Here is an 18,230-nt window from a genome sequence, read left to right as displayed (position 1 = left end):
ACGGAAACTTGGCTGCACCCCGGAATTTTTTGAGCTGAAATTCTACCTGACTCGTCTGTTGTTAATACTACACTAATAATACTAAATAAATGTCCATCATGTTGTCACTTTTTAATTAACAACAAAGACCAATGGATTGTTACGTGACAAAAATGAAAGAGGCATTTTAAAGACAAGCTATCGCAGAACAGGAAGCTAAACAGAAGTGGTATAATTTCCTCAATGGAAACAATTCCACCGTAAAAGGGGGGTTTCCACCATTCCAAGGAAATTCAGAAGGACGAGAATTTTATGAAAGTCATTCGTTGAAAGATTCCACAGGTAAAGTTTCATGCCCGGTTTTGATAGCGTTGAAGTGTCCGTATTGTTATGCAGACAGTGATTGTGCTCATACTAGAAAGTATTGCCTATTGTATAAATGAAACACTACCAGAACTTAGAAGGTTGGCTAATGGCACGCTGGGATCAGCTAGTAATCACAAGTAATGAATTTTAATTGTTTAATTTCCGAAGTTATTCATATTCTCTTACTGAATATTCCAGTATTTTTATAAAAGGTTTAACATTGCGTTTTTTATTTCTAGTAGTATAGCTATGGGCGTTCTGGACCAAAATCCCATAAGATTTAACATTGGGGTCGAAAAGTACTTTTTATCCCCACCACTACCTTCTTCTGGCCACGCCCACATTTTAAATTCAACCAATTAGAGCGCAGCATTCTCCAAGAACCCTCTTTTTGGCGGGAAATTTGAATGAGGATCGACAGGCCTTATGATGATGACGTCATCATCGAGGCCGGACACAAAGCGTTTGGTTTGGCTTACCGGCTGAGTGCTATGGTGCGGGGTGCGGGCGGGCAGGGCAGGGTGGTTCAATCAGAGCATAGCATTCTCCGAGAACCCTCTTTTAGGCTGGGGATTGAATGAGGCTACCGCCTTATCACGATGACGTCATCGTCGATATATCAAGGCCTTGACACATCCGGACACGAAGCGTTTGGCTTGGAGGTTATAAAATGGTAACTATCTCGTTAACGATGCTTCAAATCGAAAAATAAACCAAAAAATTCCCCCCTACAACCCCCTTGTCGCCTATAACAAATACGAACAATATGGCACGGGTGAAAGCTGCCAAAAGGGCCTTATTTAGTTATCGAGCTGATGACGTCATGCCGCCGAATCGTGTGGAGCTTGGTGGTGGTGACGTCATCTAGACAACCAGTTAGGTGCGGCATTTGGGCGTGGGCCGGTAGGGGGGGGCAGGGTGCGAAGTGAGGGGTGTTGGAACTTCATCGAGACCTTGATACATCCGGACACAAAGCGTTTGGTTTGGCTTACCGGCTGAGTGCTATGGTGCGGGGTGCGGGCGGGCAGGGCAGGGTGGTTCAATCAGAGCATAGCATTCTCCGAGAACCCTCTTTTAGGCTGGGGATTGAATGAGGCTACCGCCTTATCACGATGACGTCATCGTCGATATATCGAGGCCTTGACACATCCGGACACGAAGCGTTTGGCTTGGAGGTTATAAAATGGTAAATATCTCGTTAACGATGCTTCAAATCGAAAAATAAACCAAAAAATTCCCCCCTACAACCCGCAATCGCCTATAACAAGCACGAACAATATGGCACGGGTAAAAACTGCCAAAACGGCCTTATTTAGTTATCGAGCTGATGACGTCATTCCCCCGGACATGTGAACACAAAGCGTTTGGCTTGGAGGTTATAAAATGGTAAATATCTCGTTAACGATGCTTCAAATCGAAAAATAAACCAAAAAATTCCCCCCCCTACAACTCCCCCGTCGCCTATAACAAGCACGAACAATATGGCACGGGTGAAAACTGCCAAAAGGGCGTTGGTTCAACCCCTGTTCAACCGACCGGTTCAACCCCTGTTCAACCGACCGGTTCAACCCCTGTTCAACCGGTTGAATACCGGTTCAACCCCTGTCCCCCCTAAGACCTAGCCTGGATAGATCATGATCTACAGCCCGCGCACCGAACCCCGCACCTAACCGGTTGTCTATGGTGTTGAAGCTGATGATTACGTAATGTTGCGTAATATTATAAGTAAAATTGTTAAAGTTTATTAAGATAATCCAGAAAACATAAAACGTGCAAGTATAAGAGATTTTTTAAAATTAATAAATAATTATGTTTTTTGGAACAATGATGGGAATCGTTGATGAACGGGTTGACGTGAGAGGAAATTAAATAATAATTTATTAAGGAAGTAGAGGGGCCGCAGCTACCTATCAAATTTACCTAGCAATTTATAAATCGGTAAGTTGAACATCAACTTCCGTCGTTTGCGGATTTAATATCATGTAAGTGTGGGAATTCTTCGATTATCACGTTAGTTATCTCAAGATCACGCGCTAGATTGTTATTGCAGAGCCCGGACAGTTTAGGAAACGTGAGCCCCCTCCACACTAAACGTATACCTAGATAAGCGTACGCTTCGATTTAATTCATTGAATATTGAGACTGGAGTGGGAGGCGTTTTAGGATCACTTTCCTAAACTGTCCGGGCTCTGGTTATATGTATACATACATATAAAAATAGGATTTTCTGCTAAAGCGTAAATTAATATTTAACATTCACATCATCTTCATATCATTATTTAAGTGTTTACCTTAGCTATCCTTTGATATGAAGTCGCTTCCCTGATATAAGCGTAGTCATTTTCGTAATTGTCCGAATGAATATGGTGTTGAAGCTGATGATTACGTAATGTTGCGTAATATTATCATAAAACGTGCAAGTATAATGTGTATGTTGCATATATAAATTTAAAAATAACTTTAAAAATTGTGAAGACACTTGCAATTATTTTTAAACAATCCTATATGTTTATCAAGGTCACCGGCGCATTAACTCATGTCCACACGTAGAGTTTCTGTATTATAATTAGCTTCCCCTTAACAGATAATTTATTTTCGATTTAATGATTATCAAAAGTTATTTCCCAATTATAATAATTATCAAAACTTGTTTCTTTAATTAGGCTTTGATATTAGACAAAAACTTATTAATATCCTGCATCTCATGCGAGAAGTTATAACCGCAATTTTCGCTGTTCTAGAATGGCTTCAACATCAGTCAAAACCCTGTCTTTTTCAAGACTAGTTGAAGAAATGCATCATAGAGTTGTAACTGCTGATGGGGAAGATATAGAGCCCGCAATAAAGGACTGTAATCGTAATATTAAGGTGATGAACGCTGCGCTAAAGGTAGCCAACACAAGTGGTGAAAAGCACCACATAACCACTTGTGCTGGTCACATGCATGGATTCCGAAGCATGCTAAAATCGCTCCGGTACGTAACTGGGACCGGGTACAAACCAACTCACCCGACTCGCGAGAACTTTAGAAGCTTGCGGGTAAAATGGCAAGACCTTCAGACGGCGTTCTCCAACAGAATGAGAACGGGGATCATCATTAACCTGACCCACAAGGACCCTCGACAATTTATGGAAGATGCTAAAAAAATGATAATAAGGAGAATGACTAATGATGTGAAAAAATCAACATTGAAAGTTAACGCTGTGTTTTGTGGTGAATTCGTAACTAAGAAAATGGGAAAGGAAGTATTTGAATTTAAATATATAAATACTAGAAATGTCGCAATTTATAACAACACTGATTTAGAAGAGTGGTTTAAGAGCAACATTCAAGACTCCGTTCTAAAAGCCCTTGAAGAATTTCAAGAAAAAGATAGTGGATGGGCTTTAAATGCGATCGTAAACCTACAGATGAACATTAATAAATATACCCCACAACTTGGGTCGTCATACATTGAATTACCTAGGGCCCTTAGGTTGAAACATGCTTATGTAAATGTAAAGAACGATGATGAAGCATGTTTTGCGTGGGCAGTGACTTCAGCGCTTTATCCAGCCAATCATCACATCGACCGAACTTACATGTATCCACATTACTCAGAAGTTTTAAATATGAAGAACATAGCAATGCCGATGGTCATGAAACAAATCCCTCGGTTTGAACAACAAAACGATGTGTCGGTCAACGTGTACATTCTTGAATCACTAAAGAAGGGACGGTATAATGTAGTTCCTTCCTATCTAGCTAAGGAGAGGAGAGGCAGACACGTTAACCTGCTACTCATCCAAGATAAGTATGTAGAAGAAGAAGATGGGGATGATGATGGTGAATTCAAGCCGAGATTTCACTACGTTTGGATAAAAGATTTATCCCGACTAGTGTCATCTCAATTATCGATACATCATACGAAAAAATATTTCTGTGAACGTTGCCTTCACTATTTTTACAGTTCCACCGGTCTAGAAAAACACGTGAAGGATTGTGCTAAAATGAATGAATGCCGCATCCGTATGCCGAAGGAAGGTGAAACCGTATATTTCAAGAATTTTCAAAATAAAGAATCGGTTCCATTTGTGGTGTATGCGGATCTAGAATGTCTTTTGATACCAACAACAAAGACTGATACACAACATAAGCCATATAGTATTGATTATTACGTAAAATGCTCATATGACGAGTCCCTGAGCTTTTACAAATCATATGCCGGTGAGAACTGTCAGCAGTGGTTTGTGACCGAAATGAAGCAGCTAGCGGAAGATGTGGAAACTATATTCCTATGTCCCTTACCCATGGAACCTCTTACCGAACCGCAAGAACTGGAGTTTCGCTCATTATCATGCTGTCATATATGCGAAAACCGCTTTGACGTAGGTGACGTCAGAGTTCGAGACCATTGTCACCTTACTGGTAAATATCGAGGAACTGCGCATGAGGATTGCAACATTAACTATCAGGATAGTCACGTGATTCCAGTAGTCTTTCATAATTTAAGTGGGTACGATAGTCACTTTATTATAAAGAATTTAGCAAAAGATTTCGAAGGACGCATCGATTTGCTACCTATAAATAAGGAGCGATATATTTCTTTTACTAAAAATATAGACCAAAATTTAATTAAATTCCGGTTTATTGATTCATTTCGGTTCATGGCATCGAGTTTAGATAAATTAGCAAGTTATACAGATTCCTTTCCAAATTTAAAAACACAATTTCCAAATTTAGATGAATCTAAATTCAATTTATTAACGCGTAAAGGAGTGTTTCCTTATGATTACTTGGACTCTTTTACAAAATTAAATGAAACTGCATTACCGGATGAATCTACATTTTATAACTCTATGACCGACAGTCACATTGCAGATACTGATTATACGCATGCTAATGAAGTGTGGAACGCTTTTGGCTGTCAAAATTTAGGAAATTACAGTGAGTTATATTTGAAAACAGATATTTTGTTATTAGCAGACGTATTCGAGCAATTTCGGGCTAGCTGCCTGAATTCGTATAGCTTAGACCCGGCTCATTACTATACATTGCCCGGGTATACATGGGACTGCATGCTGAAGTATACGAGGGTAAAACTTGAGCTATTAACGGATATTGATATGGCAATGTTTATAGAGCGAGGTATACGAGGAGGTCTAAGCCAGTGTTCGAAACGTTACGCCTCGGCTAATAATAAATATCTACCTAATTATAAATCAGCTGAGCCATCAAAATTTATAATTTATGATGATATCAATAATCAATATGGATGGGCAATGTCTCAGTACCTACCCTATGGCGGATTTAAGTGGGTTGAGGGAAACAACATCAACTTCAATGTACCTGAGGATAACCCTGAAGGTTACATTTTAGAAGTTGATCTCGAGTACCCTGAATCCATTCATGATTCAAATCGTGACCTTCCATTTTGCCCAGAACATCGTGCACCACCAAATTCAAAACAAACCAAATTAATGGGCACTTTATATAATAAAGAGCGATATGTGTTGCATTATCGTAATTTACAACAAGCGATTGAAAATGGTTTAATTTTAACAAAAATTCATCGTGTTTTGGAATTTAAACAGTCGGCTTGGTTGAAATCATATATTAATTTAAACACTAAATTTAGAACCGCGGCGATTAACGACTTCGACAAAAATTTATTCAAATTAATGAACAACGCCGTATTTGGCAAGACGATGGAAAATATTCGAAAACATTCCATTGTGAAGCTTGTGACAAAATGGGGTGGTCGTTACGGCGCTGAGGCGTTGATCGCGAAACCAAATTTCAAATCCTCAATTATCTTCGATGAAAATTTAGTTGCTATTGAGCTCAATAAAATGGAAATTTATTTTAATAAACCCATCTACGTTGGTATGTGTATTTTAGATATATCGAAATTAAAAATATATGATTTTCATTATTCGTATATGAGGAGACGATTTGGGGACAAGGCCAGAGTCTGTTACACCGATACTGATTCCCTTATATACGAAGTCGAATGCCCGGATTTATATGAAGTGATTCGACGCGATGCTTCGAAATATTTCGACACGAGTGATTATCCTGAAAATAATATATACAACATTCCTCGTGTAAATAAAAAAGTTCTCGGTATGATGAAAGATGAAAACGCCGGTAAGGTAATGACTGAATTTGTGGGGTTGAGATCGAAGATGTATGCATGTCGAGTGGAGGGGGGAGATAAAGTTTAAAAAGCTAAAGGCATAAAAACGTCAATTGTTAAAAACGTAACCAGTTTCGATGATTACTTAGTATGTTTGCGAGAGGACAAAGAAATGCTCGTCACCCAAAAATTGTTTCAATCGCGAAACCACCAAGTATCAACAATTACGCAAACCAAAACTGCACTTAGTTCTCACGACGATAAAAGATATATTATTCCGGGGACAGTTGATACTTTACCCTGGGGACATTGGCGCATCTTATCATGCTGTTAACAGGTGCGGATCGAATTAAACTCTCATTATTAAACAATATAATTCCCCAAGAATTGATAAGACAACATTTTTTTGGAGCCTGCCTACAAGCATCTTTAATGTAAATTAGGGTATTAGCCGGAAATGTTGTTTGGTTATATGAAACATAAGGACCTACACATACCCATAATGCATTTCTGGATAAAAGTGGAGAATGAATGTTATGATCCAACACGTAAAGTAATGAACACTTATTGTGTGTTAACGAAACCGACTTCATCTATGAAGAATGTAATAATAATAATAAATGTATCTTATTAAATTTATATAATTTATGGTTTTTTAAATAAATAAATAATCTCTAATCTTCTATAATTTTTTATTTTAATCCTTATCTCTCCCGACTGACAGCTGCTCCCGTGATGTTTTTTTTTAGCAGCAACCGTAGCGTTGCTTTATTTTTTATTAAGTAAATATAAACATGTCTGCGATAAAGGTTACCACCACCTCTATACCCTCTTAAGATCCAACACTTCACTCCACGCATGCTCGAACCCCGGCAGAATTCCAAGCCAAACGCTTTTGTGTCCGGATGTATCAACGTTTTGATGAAGTTCCAACACCCCTCACTCCGCACCTCACCCACTGCCCCCTACTGGCACACATCCTTCACCTAACTGGTTGTCTAGATGACGTCACCACCACCAAGCTGTACACGATCCGGCGGCATGACATCATCAGCTCGATAACTAAATAAGGTCCTTTTACCAGTTTTCACCCGTGCAATGTTGTTCACGCTTATTATAGTCGGCAGGAGGTTGTAGGGAGGGACAGGGGTTGAACCGATCGGTTGAACAGGGGTTTTAACCAAGGCCCTTTTGGCAGTTTTCACCCGTGCGATATTGTTCGTGCTTGTTATAGGCGACGGGCGTTGTAGGGGGGGAATTTTTTGGTTTATTTTTCGATTTGAAACATCGTTAACGAGATATTTACCATTTTATAACCTCCAAGCCAAACGCTTTGTGTTCACATGTCCGGTGGAATGACGTCATCAGCTCGATAACTAAATAAGGCCGTTTTGGCAGTTTTTACCCGTGCCATATTGTTCGTGCTTGTTATAGGCGATTGCGGGTTGTAGGGGGGAATTTTTTGGTTTATTTTTCGATTTGAAGCGTCGTTAACGAGATATTTACCATTTTATAACCTCCAAGCCAAACGCTTCGTGTCCGGATGTGTCAAGGCCTCGATATATCGACGATGACGTCATCGTGATAAGGCGGTAGCCTCATTCAATCCCCAGCCTAAAAGAGGGTTCTCGGAGAAGGCTATGCTCTGATTGAACCACCCTGCCCTGCCCGCCCGCACCCCGCACCATAGCACTCAGCCGGTAAGCCAAACCAAACGCTTTGTGTCCGGATGTATCAAGGTCTCGATGAAGTTCCAACACCCCTCACTTCGCACCCTGCTCCCCCTACCGGCCCACGCCCAAATGCAGCACCTAACTGGTTGTCTAGATGACGTCACCACCACCAAGCTCCACACGATCCGGCGGCATGACGTCATCAGCTCGATAACTAAATAAGGCCCTTTTGGCAGTTTTCAGCCGTGCCATATTGTTCGTATTTGTTATAGGCGACAGGGGCTTGTAGGGGGGAATTTTTTGGTTTATTTTTCGATTTGAAGCATCGTTAACGAGATATTTACCATTTTATAACCTCCAAGCCAAACGCTTCGTGTCCGGATGTGTCAAGGCCTTGATATATCGACATAAGGCCTGTCGATCCTCATTCAAATTTCCCGCCAAAAAGAGGGTTCTTGGAGAATGCTGCGCTCTGATTGGTTGAATTTAAAATGTGGGCGTGGCTACACCCTCGAAAGGAGGTAGTGGTGGGGATAAAAAGTACTTTTCGACCCCAATGTTAAATCTTATGGGATTTTGGTCCAGAACGCCCATAGCTATACTACTATTTCTGTTTTTAAATAAAGTTCTGTGTTTCATTTTTTAATAATTTTAAAATGTGTTTGATAGGATAAGAATAGGGGGTTAGTAGGTTAGCGAGAGTCAATGGGGTCATACACACTTATTGAATTTGGGGAAAATTTTTACGTCAAACGATATATGCAAGTATATGCATGAACACAAAGTAAAAGAAATATTTTGATCAATTTTATATTTTGCGTAATTTGAAGTGAAAAATAGCAAATATTCAAACGAAATAATTTCGCGGCTTTTCTGTGACGTAGGAACCGCACAGCCTAAAACAAGTTAAATTGTCCGTTAGATAGCGCTTGCGGTGTGACAGTTTCAAAACAAAACATAATAAACATAACCTCATGGGGTGTTCACGTCCGTTCGTTAGATGAATAACGTTAATGATGTTTGGAGTAGGAGTGTAATCTAAATTTACCATCTATTACCATTAAAAAGGGAATACGGACCTTTGTTTCTAAATCTGTTATTATTCAGGTAGGTAAACAGAATGGTTGTTGGGTCAAATGTTTCCCAGATGTTTATTTTGTACCCCTAGTCAGGTAGAAAGTTTTGAACCCCTTACCATCTTTACCCTCTCTTCTTAACAAGAAAATATTCTAAACTAAAAATGTTAAAATTGTTCATTCACTATCTGTCTTTTGCTGCAGTTTGTGTTCTTACCAATCCTTTGTGTTTATTCTTAATAGTTATTTTTTTAATAGTTAGTAGTTTTTTGTAGTTAGTGTTTTTTTTAATATTCTCAATAGTTATTTTTTAATAGTTTTTTGTAGTTATTGTTTTACTTATTAGTTGTAGCATTTCTCTTATTAGTTCATAATTTTTTTATTAGTTAATAGTTTTTTCTTAATAGTAGTTTGTAGTTATTTTATTCCTTTCTTTATTATGGAGGCAGGCTTTATGAAAGCAGATTCTAGCAATTTACCTGCTGTTAATGCTTTTATGGTGCATACTTTTTATTGCAAAAATCTGAATTTTATGAGTGCAGAAATTAAAAATGTTAAAACAGAAAGGTATGTTTAATAGTTATGCTATTTACGCTATAATTTAATATTTTTTTGTCTATATTGTTTTAACACCTTACTGTTTTTTGCAGATCTAGTAAAGATTCGTATGGTGATGATGCAATTGGTAATGTTCAATTAAAAAGAGCAGACGGCTTATGCATTGTTAAAGCACTTATTACACCTGAACACCGTATTCACCAAAAAGGATATGGTGTTACTATCATTATAAATGAAAGGGACGAGGAAGTAATTAGCTGTGAATGTCATGACTGTGCAGCTTCGGCAGGTATTTATTAATTAATATTCTTAAATATGATTAATATTATTATTACCCAATATAATGTATACATATATATATAACATGTATATATTATTTTGGGATTCTTACCTATATAAATTGTTAAATAGAAATTTTTTAAAATGAATATAAAATTTTAGGTGGCTGCAAGCATGGAGTAGCTGTATTAATGTGGTTACATCGTAGAAGTGAGGAACCTTCAGTAACTTCTGTTGATTGCTATTGGAAAGCCCCCAAACTAGCAAAAGTGGGGAAATCTTTAAAAAACATAACCGTTCAAGAAATGTTTACTAAACCAATTCCCAAATTAAGAAAAAATGAAGGGCGCTTCCTGGAAGCTGTAGTTGAAAAGGGAAAAGCAGCTGGTAGCAGCTCTATATTATTAAATTATTTTAATGAAGATTCGCCTATTATGAAAACGTCAATACATCACCTTAGTTTAAAATATAAAGCAGAGAATGCAGTGTATAGTGCTGATGGGCTTATCAATTATTGTAAAGATATAATACAGGAAGAAGATTGCGTTTCAGTGGAAGCCTTAACCAAACAGCAATCAAAATCAAATGAGTGGTATGAGACGCGATATGGTCGAATAACCGCTTCAAAAGTGTATGAAGTATGTAGATGCAAAACTGAGGATGGATGTTTGGTTGAAAGCATTCTTGGTTCAGGAAAAATTCCTCAGACAGCTGCTATGTCAAGAGGACTTAAGTTAGGTAATATATTGTTCTTGTCAGTTTTTTTATAGCAACTAATTTGAGATATTTTTTTTTAGAGGAAGAGGTTCTTGACATGGTTCAAAAAATTTATAAAATTAATATAAGGAAATGCGGAATTTTTATATTAAAAGATTACCCAATATTCGGCGCATCACCTGATGGAATATCTGAAAAATATTGCATCGAGATAAAATGTCCCCAAGCCCAAAATTATGTTAAATATATTGATAATGAGGGTAAAATCTCTAAAAAAGGTTATGCCCAGCTCCAGCTACAGATGTTGTTCAGTCAAAGAAAACATGGACTGTTCTGTGTGGCATCTCCATCATTTGAAGAAACCAAAGCAGTCACTATTGTGGAAATCCCATTTGATGAAGAATATTGCAAAGATTTAATGCAAATTGCTCAAGAATTTTGGAAAACAGCTATTTATACCAAAATAATAAAATAATTTTCATGTAATAAATTGTACAAAAAATTAATTTTTTGACTTTTAATCATAAATATTGAACTCTTAACAAAAAATGCTCATTATTAAGTATTATGTGTAACAACATATAGAAGACATTAATATTAAATACCCTATCCAATAAGACAATATGTATTCAGAAGTTAATTTAACTTATAGACTTAATATAAAAACAAAGACATTTAATTTTTGACTCTAGCACTTTACATTGTTGATTTAGCTAATATTTTGTAAGATATTTGCTCTGTTTTTTAGATCTAATTGGAAAATGAAACACTTCTTAATTGATATAGATTACAATATTTATTTGATTTAATTAGTTTGATCAATTTACTTAATTAGGCTACCTTGTAAATTAATTATACCACATGCAATTATAATAATGTAGTCTAACCACTGAACAAGCTTACTTTTAACGCAAGCATGAGGAGAAAGTATTGAAAATTCGCGTAACCTTCTTATAACTCGCTCTATATGGATTCTCAATGCTGCAATTCTTTTACTTTCTAGAACTTCTTCTCTGGTGCTTTTTTTACCTGCACTGACAGATGGTGGTCGAATCAGTAAACATTTCTTTTGAACAAGCAGTTCATCTATGTGTTTGAACCCCCGGTCAGCCATAACTCCACAGTTATAGGGTAATGCTTGTAAATAGTTACTCATTTCCACTATTTCTTTGTCAGTAGTTCGGCCACCAAAACCATTTGAAATAAAGTTGACCAGTCCATTGGGAGTAGATGATATTAAATATTTTAAAGTATTGCATTTTTTATACTGACTCCAAGTCAAGGCTTGATGGATTGGTTTTCCTGGCTTTTCAATTTCAATTTCTAAGCAGTCAATAATAGATTGAACTTGTCGATATCTATATCTAAATGGTACTGGTAAACGTAATTTTATTTTTGATGCATTTGGCCAATAAATTAATTCTTGATAGTTACTAGCAAGTATAGGAAGCGAACGTATAAAACTTTTATTCACTAAAGAAACGCTCATTCCAAAATCTATTGCCAGTCTCATGTATGGATCATTGAGGCGTATTTTCTTAATAGTTATTAATACATCAGTGTAAGTAATAGGACTTATTTCACATGTGAGTCTAATTAAAAAATATTCGTCTTGTGGCAATCCTAAATAAAATCTACTGTTAGATTCAATATTTGACACAGTTAAATTTAAATTTGTTTGTTTTTGTGGTGCTTTTTTATATGATACATTTGTACTTGATGTTGAACTTGAACTTGCGTGAGGCATATATTCTGAAATAGATGCATCAGTAGAACTACTAGTTGCTGTCCAAGATATAGTTCTCTTCAGAGGATGTTTTATATTTATTGGTTTTAGCTGCTTTGTATTGCAGCCTATACTGCGTTGTTGTCCTTTCAAATTTATCTGAATTTTCTTATTAGAAGTCTCAAGATAGGTGTTCGTGCTTGCGTCACATTTTACTTTTACTTCTTCTTCATAAAACTCTCCTGATGGGGATGAAATAATGGCGGTTTTGGAGGGTGTGTACATAAATGATGATTTAATTAAATGTGCATTATCCAATGAAGACTCAGACATTTCACAACGCAATTCTGGGGTAGAAGGTAATTGAACGGGTGCTGAACATGTTGAAGGTTGTGGTTCATCTATGTCTTTACTAACAAAAAGTCGTTTACGAAAACTGCATTCTTCTAGATTTTCTCGTTTCCTTTTCTTAGCAGAATCAGTCAATTGGGAACCAAAGTACTTTCCCTCAATTTTTTTATTGGGTAATACATCTTTCTTCAAAATTAATTTACTTCCCATCATTTTAAAATACACCCAGTTTGCAGCATCCTTCTCCAACTAAAAAATACATGTTATATTGACTGTTATTCAAAACACAACTTTAGTAAAGTTTAACTTACATCAAAATGATCCTCACAACTAAACACATGTTTACTTGAATTTAATGCCTGCTTTGAATTTACAGCGGCATACCATTTAGCACGGACATTACTATCATACGGCACTGTTATAAATATTTTCTGAGGAAATTCTGTTGAACTATTATAGCAATTTGGTACAAAGCAGTATTTAGGTTTGACCATGTTGACATTAGAAAATAGTAGTAGTAGGATTTTTCAAATTGAAATAAATGTTTTTTAAACGGCTATAAAATATTTACAATAAAAAAACGATATAATCACTAAAAAATAGTTAACTCAGTACGATTTTCACCAACACATAACCAAAAACCGAAACATAAACAATATTGAAAAATATAAATGGCCGACTTTACTATTCTATCTCTTTTCAATACATCCTAAATGACGTTCATCACTTTCTCGCATTTGAGCGGGTAGCAGGGGGCGCAAAAGTGAGATTCGTACGTCATCAACGCGGGAATTTTAAAAGTGCAAATGGGTATACAAATTTTCAAAAATTTTTTTAACTATGATTTTGTTCGAAAATATTCGAAAAAAAAATAACGGTAACTATATTTTTATACAAACTTTCAGAAAATATAATAAAAAAAAAATCGTGTATGACCCCATTAGGAAATATCGATACCCGCATGAACAATATTATTCCGATCTTGGACAACTTTTACGATATTCAAAACAAGATTGAGTGCCTTGCTGATGAAACTCAAGGAGAAATTGAAGAACTCGAAACGTTTGAAGACATTTATTTTGATTTGATAAGTAGAGCTATGTTTATATACAAAAACTTGTGTTATTTTGGAAAGTACTACATCCTAGTAAAGTTTCCCGATTAAAAACTGAACCATGAAAATAAATAAGTAGATGTTTATTAAAAAATAAAGTTTAATTGATTCTTTTGTGTCTAGCGCTACTTGATATTTGGACAAAAATAACATCGAGTGTAAAACATTCATGCGCTACTAGATTAAAATGTTACTGTGCTTTTTGATGGGGAAAGAAAGGAATTTTTAAGAAAAACGAAATACTATGGTGTAAAGAATGTTTTTAGGATCTCAATAATAAAAAGAAATTTTGGCATTCCACTTAAAAAAAAAAGTTGATAGTCGCCATTTTGAAATAATTTGTCCAATTGAAAATATGATATCACCATCAATGGAAGAGAATGTCCTAAAACATGTAACTGCCAAATATTTTGAAAGTAGTACTCTGAATGAAGCTGTATATACATTCACGATGTCAGAACGACTTCAATACTGTAAATTTCACTCATATGCTGACGACACCCAGATTTACTACTCGTTCCCACCTGCAGATTTTTAGTGTGCACTGAATTTTATAAATAATGCACATTAATAATAATAAACCGACAGCTATTGTGTTTGGATCGGACCACGCCCGCGCGCCTCTAGGTCAGATGGACTTGGTTATAGACCGGCAACAAATTGAGTTTCGAGCATCGGTAAGAAATCTGGGTGTTGTAATTTACATCCGATTAAATTTTACGGAGCACATTAATTGAGGTGGGGATAGAGATGTCAGCTAACATCCCATCTCTTTCTTCTTGTTGCTCATCATTGATTCGTTAATGAGCGTGGGTAGCTTCATTCAAAGATCGATCAGTTATGTATGCAGATAAGAACTCATCTTCAGCGAAAATATTCTCGTTCATGGGATAAAGTCCACTAGCTTCAAATCTCTTTTGAATGTTAGAAGTGGTAAAAGCTTTACCCACAAGTTCAGCTATGTCATATATTGAAATGGCTTGCCCTGGATTCATAATCATCCATTCGCTACAGGTAGCGTTGTAATAGGTCTTCATTGGCCCAAAAACTGTTCTGTCGAGCGGTTGTATTTTATGGCTGGTATGAGGATGAAATGTTATCATAAGAGTTCCGTTATTCTTGCAGAAATCAATGGCGTTGACGTTCACGTTCTCGTAGATTATAGGACGAGATTACTCGAATCACTTAATGGATAAAAGAAGTTATAATATTTTCTATGTCGCGTAACGTCTAAAAATAACGGAGAGACTTTCCTGAGTGGCACTTGATGTAATTTCAGGCTAAATATTTGTCCAATTAGCTCACGCATAAACAAATGTTTAACCACTTATCTCCTTCTCGATCCTCGGGTGTGGATTTTTTAATTATTCTTTCCATTCATAAAACGTGGCCTCTCAGGACGATCTATCATGGATTGACTATCATGGTTATCCAAAAGTAATATGACAGGATTTTCAACTGTTGGTTTGATATGATTTTTAAAGTGTTCCAAATATTTTAAAAATAGCTGTTCGTTTGACCAGCCGGATGGATTGGTAGCTGCGATACTACCAATCGGGCAACCTTTCAGCATATGCGGTTTAAAATTGACCCTCGGAAATATCATCATAAGCGGAATATGATTTTCAATCGCATTGATTGAGGCGATCATTGTAACATTTTGACCCCGTTCACCACTAGTCATTTGGCCTAATTGTTTTATTCCCTTAGGTCCTATAATTTTTGGTGGAACATGAACAGTTGTTAGACCGGTTTCGTCACAATTCCAGATTTTTTCTGGAGTAAAATTGCCACGCGATAGAAGTTCTTTATAATTTTTAAAAAATGACGACATATTTGTTTTATTGAAAGATGTTGATCTAGCCAAACTTGTGGGTTCGGGCTTTCGAAGTGATAAATCTTGATGTCTTCGCCTATGTCCCAAGAAGCCGGATGGGGTTTTGCATTTGCAACAGCATACTGGTATGCTAAAGTACGAACTTCTACTTTAGTCAATCCATAATGCAGCCGTGCAGCCGTTAAAAGATACTCTTTCAAGATGGATTCCTCCTGGCTACTAAAAATTTGTTTCATGTTATTACTAGCTTCATATCGAAATACTGTGGCTCCCATTCTTTATAGGATTTTAAGTGCCTAATCAGCGTGGTTTTAGATATATTAAAGGATTTTGCAGATTCCCTAATTGATAATTCACCGCTTAAAAATTTTTTCGCCGCCGCAATTAAATGTTAAGAATTTATAGGTGCTCTTTTGACAACTCATTTGCTTCCAGGCATCCTCTAATATTTATCTGAAATAATAAAACTTAGTTGACTTCAGTTGATATTTTCCCCAAGTATTGAAAATAAGTAAAGTAAGTAAAATAATGTTTACTGAAATCATTTCTAGGGGTACACTTTAAAACTTATAATTTGTAATAAAAGAATATTAACACGATCGTAATACTTTAATAATACGACTGTTGTTCTGCGGGATCTCAGAGGCAACTGTGTCGACGGTTCGATCTTCTTATTCGTTAGCGTTTTCATAGGGGAATCCCACATATATATATATATATTTTATTGTTCCCTCTTACTCTTATATTAAGTAATATTACCTCTATAATTATTATTACGATTGGTCATGTTTGAAAACCGTTCGTTGCATTTTAGCAGCAAATGAAACATCACCAATTTTTATTTCTACTTGGTTTTCTTTCCTTATTCTGTAATGATTCCGTTATATTGTAAAAATGAAAATAAAGTTATTATTATTATTATTAAATAACGTTACGAGAGTTAACGCGTTACGACGCAACACATGAGTTAAGAGTGCTACTGGATTCAGCATCCCAATCTCATTTCATAACCGAAAACATGTGCAACTTTCTCAAACTGAAGAAGGAGAAGATCGATAATGGAACATTAACTATATTGCATCAAACACAAATCACGCTGAAGTCAAAACACACTAACTTCCAAGAAACCATTACATGCTTAGTGGTTCCACAAATAACTGATATGATACCTATCTGCACTCTTGACACAAAACAGTTTCAAATTCCAGCAACCATCAAATTAGCAGATCCTACATACAATCAACCGGGTACAATTGGGTAAAATTCGGTTGGATAGTATCTGAAAATTTAACAAAACAAAGCAAGGAAAAGGTCAAGCAAGAAAAACATTACGAGTAACAAATTTATTGCAAGAACAAGTAGAACGTTTCAGGAGAATGGACGAATTCATTGAAACAAAAAGGGTGTATACAGAAGAAGAACAATGCTGTTTAGTTTTTTTCGAAGAAAAGACAACACGAGATACCGAAGCTCGTTTTATCGTTAAATTACCTTTGAAGTCAAACATGAATGATTTAGGATACTTAAACGAAGTAGTGAAGTCACGACTCATCAACCTAGACAGAAGATTTAACAACAACTCAGATTAAAGCACGCATATGCAAATTGCATTCAAGATTACATCGAACAAGGACATATGAGTAAATCCAAGGAGAACGAACCAAAATCATTTTATTTACCACATCCTGTCGTATTAAAGGAAGAAAGTCAAACAACGAAGTTGCGAGTGGTATTTGACAGATCCTGTCAATTCGAAATTACCAGATTTAGAATACACAAGTATGTTTTGACGGGAGATATTGCGCAGATGTATCGCCAGATAATAGTAGCAGAATTTGATAGAAAAAAGCAAAAAATACTATGGAGAAATCATTCCGATGAAGAATAGCAATCTTATGAAATGAATAGAGTAACATTTGGAATGTCATCGGCACCATTTGAAAACAAATTTCCGGCTGAATCATTAAACTAAAAGCGGTAAAATAAAATATAACAACAATCCTAGAGTCAGGAGGTTTTACTTTAAGCAAGTTCAATAGCAATCATCCAGAATTGAGAAATAAAGTTTCAAATCAAATCCTACAATTATGTCCGAAGAAATTTTCAAAACGTTAGGAATTCAATGGAATACAAACACTGACAAGCTGACATATACCCGTGCAGAATTGAAACAAACCATGCTAATCACGAAAAGAACAATTTTAGGACAAATAGCAAAGTTATTCGATCCATTAGGTCTTATATCTTCAATCATAGTTATTGCAAAAATCATATTTCAAGAGCTACAGTTACATCAAACGGATATACAGATACAACGAATCGAGTTACATACTTTTACATATGCCTCACATATACAGAGACAGAGATCAACTTACTAGCTGCAAAATCAAAGGTTGCACCATTGAAAACAATTACAGTTCCCAGATCGGAATTGT

The 18,230-nt window shown here is 36.1% G+C and overlaps 3 protein-coding genes across 4 annotated transcripts; 2 read left to right on the top strand and 1 right to left on the bottom strand.

The window, feature by feature from the left end:
* The first annotated feature begins 3,138 nt into the window (after window positions 1-3,138).
* LOC139431047 (uncharacterized) lies at window positions 3,139-6,552 on the top strand. The gene has a single exon (XM_071198617.1). It carries the CDS (start codon window positions 3,139-3,141, stop codon window positions 6,550-6,552), a length of 3,414 nt encoding a protein of 1,137 aa, XP_071054718.1.
* Window positions 6,553-8,847: 2,295 nt separating this feature from the next.
* Window positions 8,848-11,273, top strand: LOC111413615 (uncharacterized). Its single transcript, XM_023044649.2, has 4 exons — window positions 8,848-9,780; window positions 9,864-10,060; window positions 10,213-10,788; window positions 10,848-11,273. The coding sequence occupies exons 1-4, from the start codon at window positions 9,653-9,655 to the stop codon at window positions 11,240-11,242; spliced, it is 1,296 nt and encodes a 431-aa protein (XP_022900417.1). The 5' UTR covers window positions 8,848-9,652; the 3' UTR covers window positions 11,243-11,273.
* Window positions 11,274-11,544: 271 nt separating this feature from the next.
* LOC111413614 (uncharacterized) lies at window positions 11,545-13,545 on the bottom strand. Of its 2 annotated transcripts, XM_023044648.2 has the most exons (3): window positions 13,460-13,528; window positions 13,156-13,400; window positions 11,545-13,093 (listed from the first exon to the last, which is right to left on the bottom strand). In XM_023044648.2, exons 2-3 carry the CDS (start codon window positions 13,336-13,338, stop codon window positions 11,591-11,593), a joined length of 1,686 nt encoding a protein of 561 aa, XP_022900416.1. In that variant the 5' UTR covers window positions 13,339-13,400; window positions 13,460-13,528; the 3' UTR covers window positions 11,545-11,590. The 2 variants fall into 2 exon arrangements, with proteins under 2 accessions (XP_022900416.1, XP_071054654.1); XM_071198553.1 differs by having other exon boundaries at window positions 13,156-13,545.
* Between the last annotated feature and the right edge of the window lie 4,685 nt (window positions 13,546-18,230).

This window comes from Onthophagus taurus, chromosome 8 (genome assembly GCF_036711975.1).
Source record: "Onthophagus taurus isolate NC chromosome 8, IU_Otau_3.0, whole genome shotgun sequence".
Lineage (NCBI taxonomy): Eukaryota > Metazoa > Arthropoda > Insecta > Coleoptera > Scarabaeidae > Onthophagus > Onthophagus taurus.
Note: the sequence above shows the minus strand (reverse complement) of the source record. Positions and strands in the feature narration are given on the sequence as shown.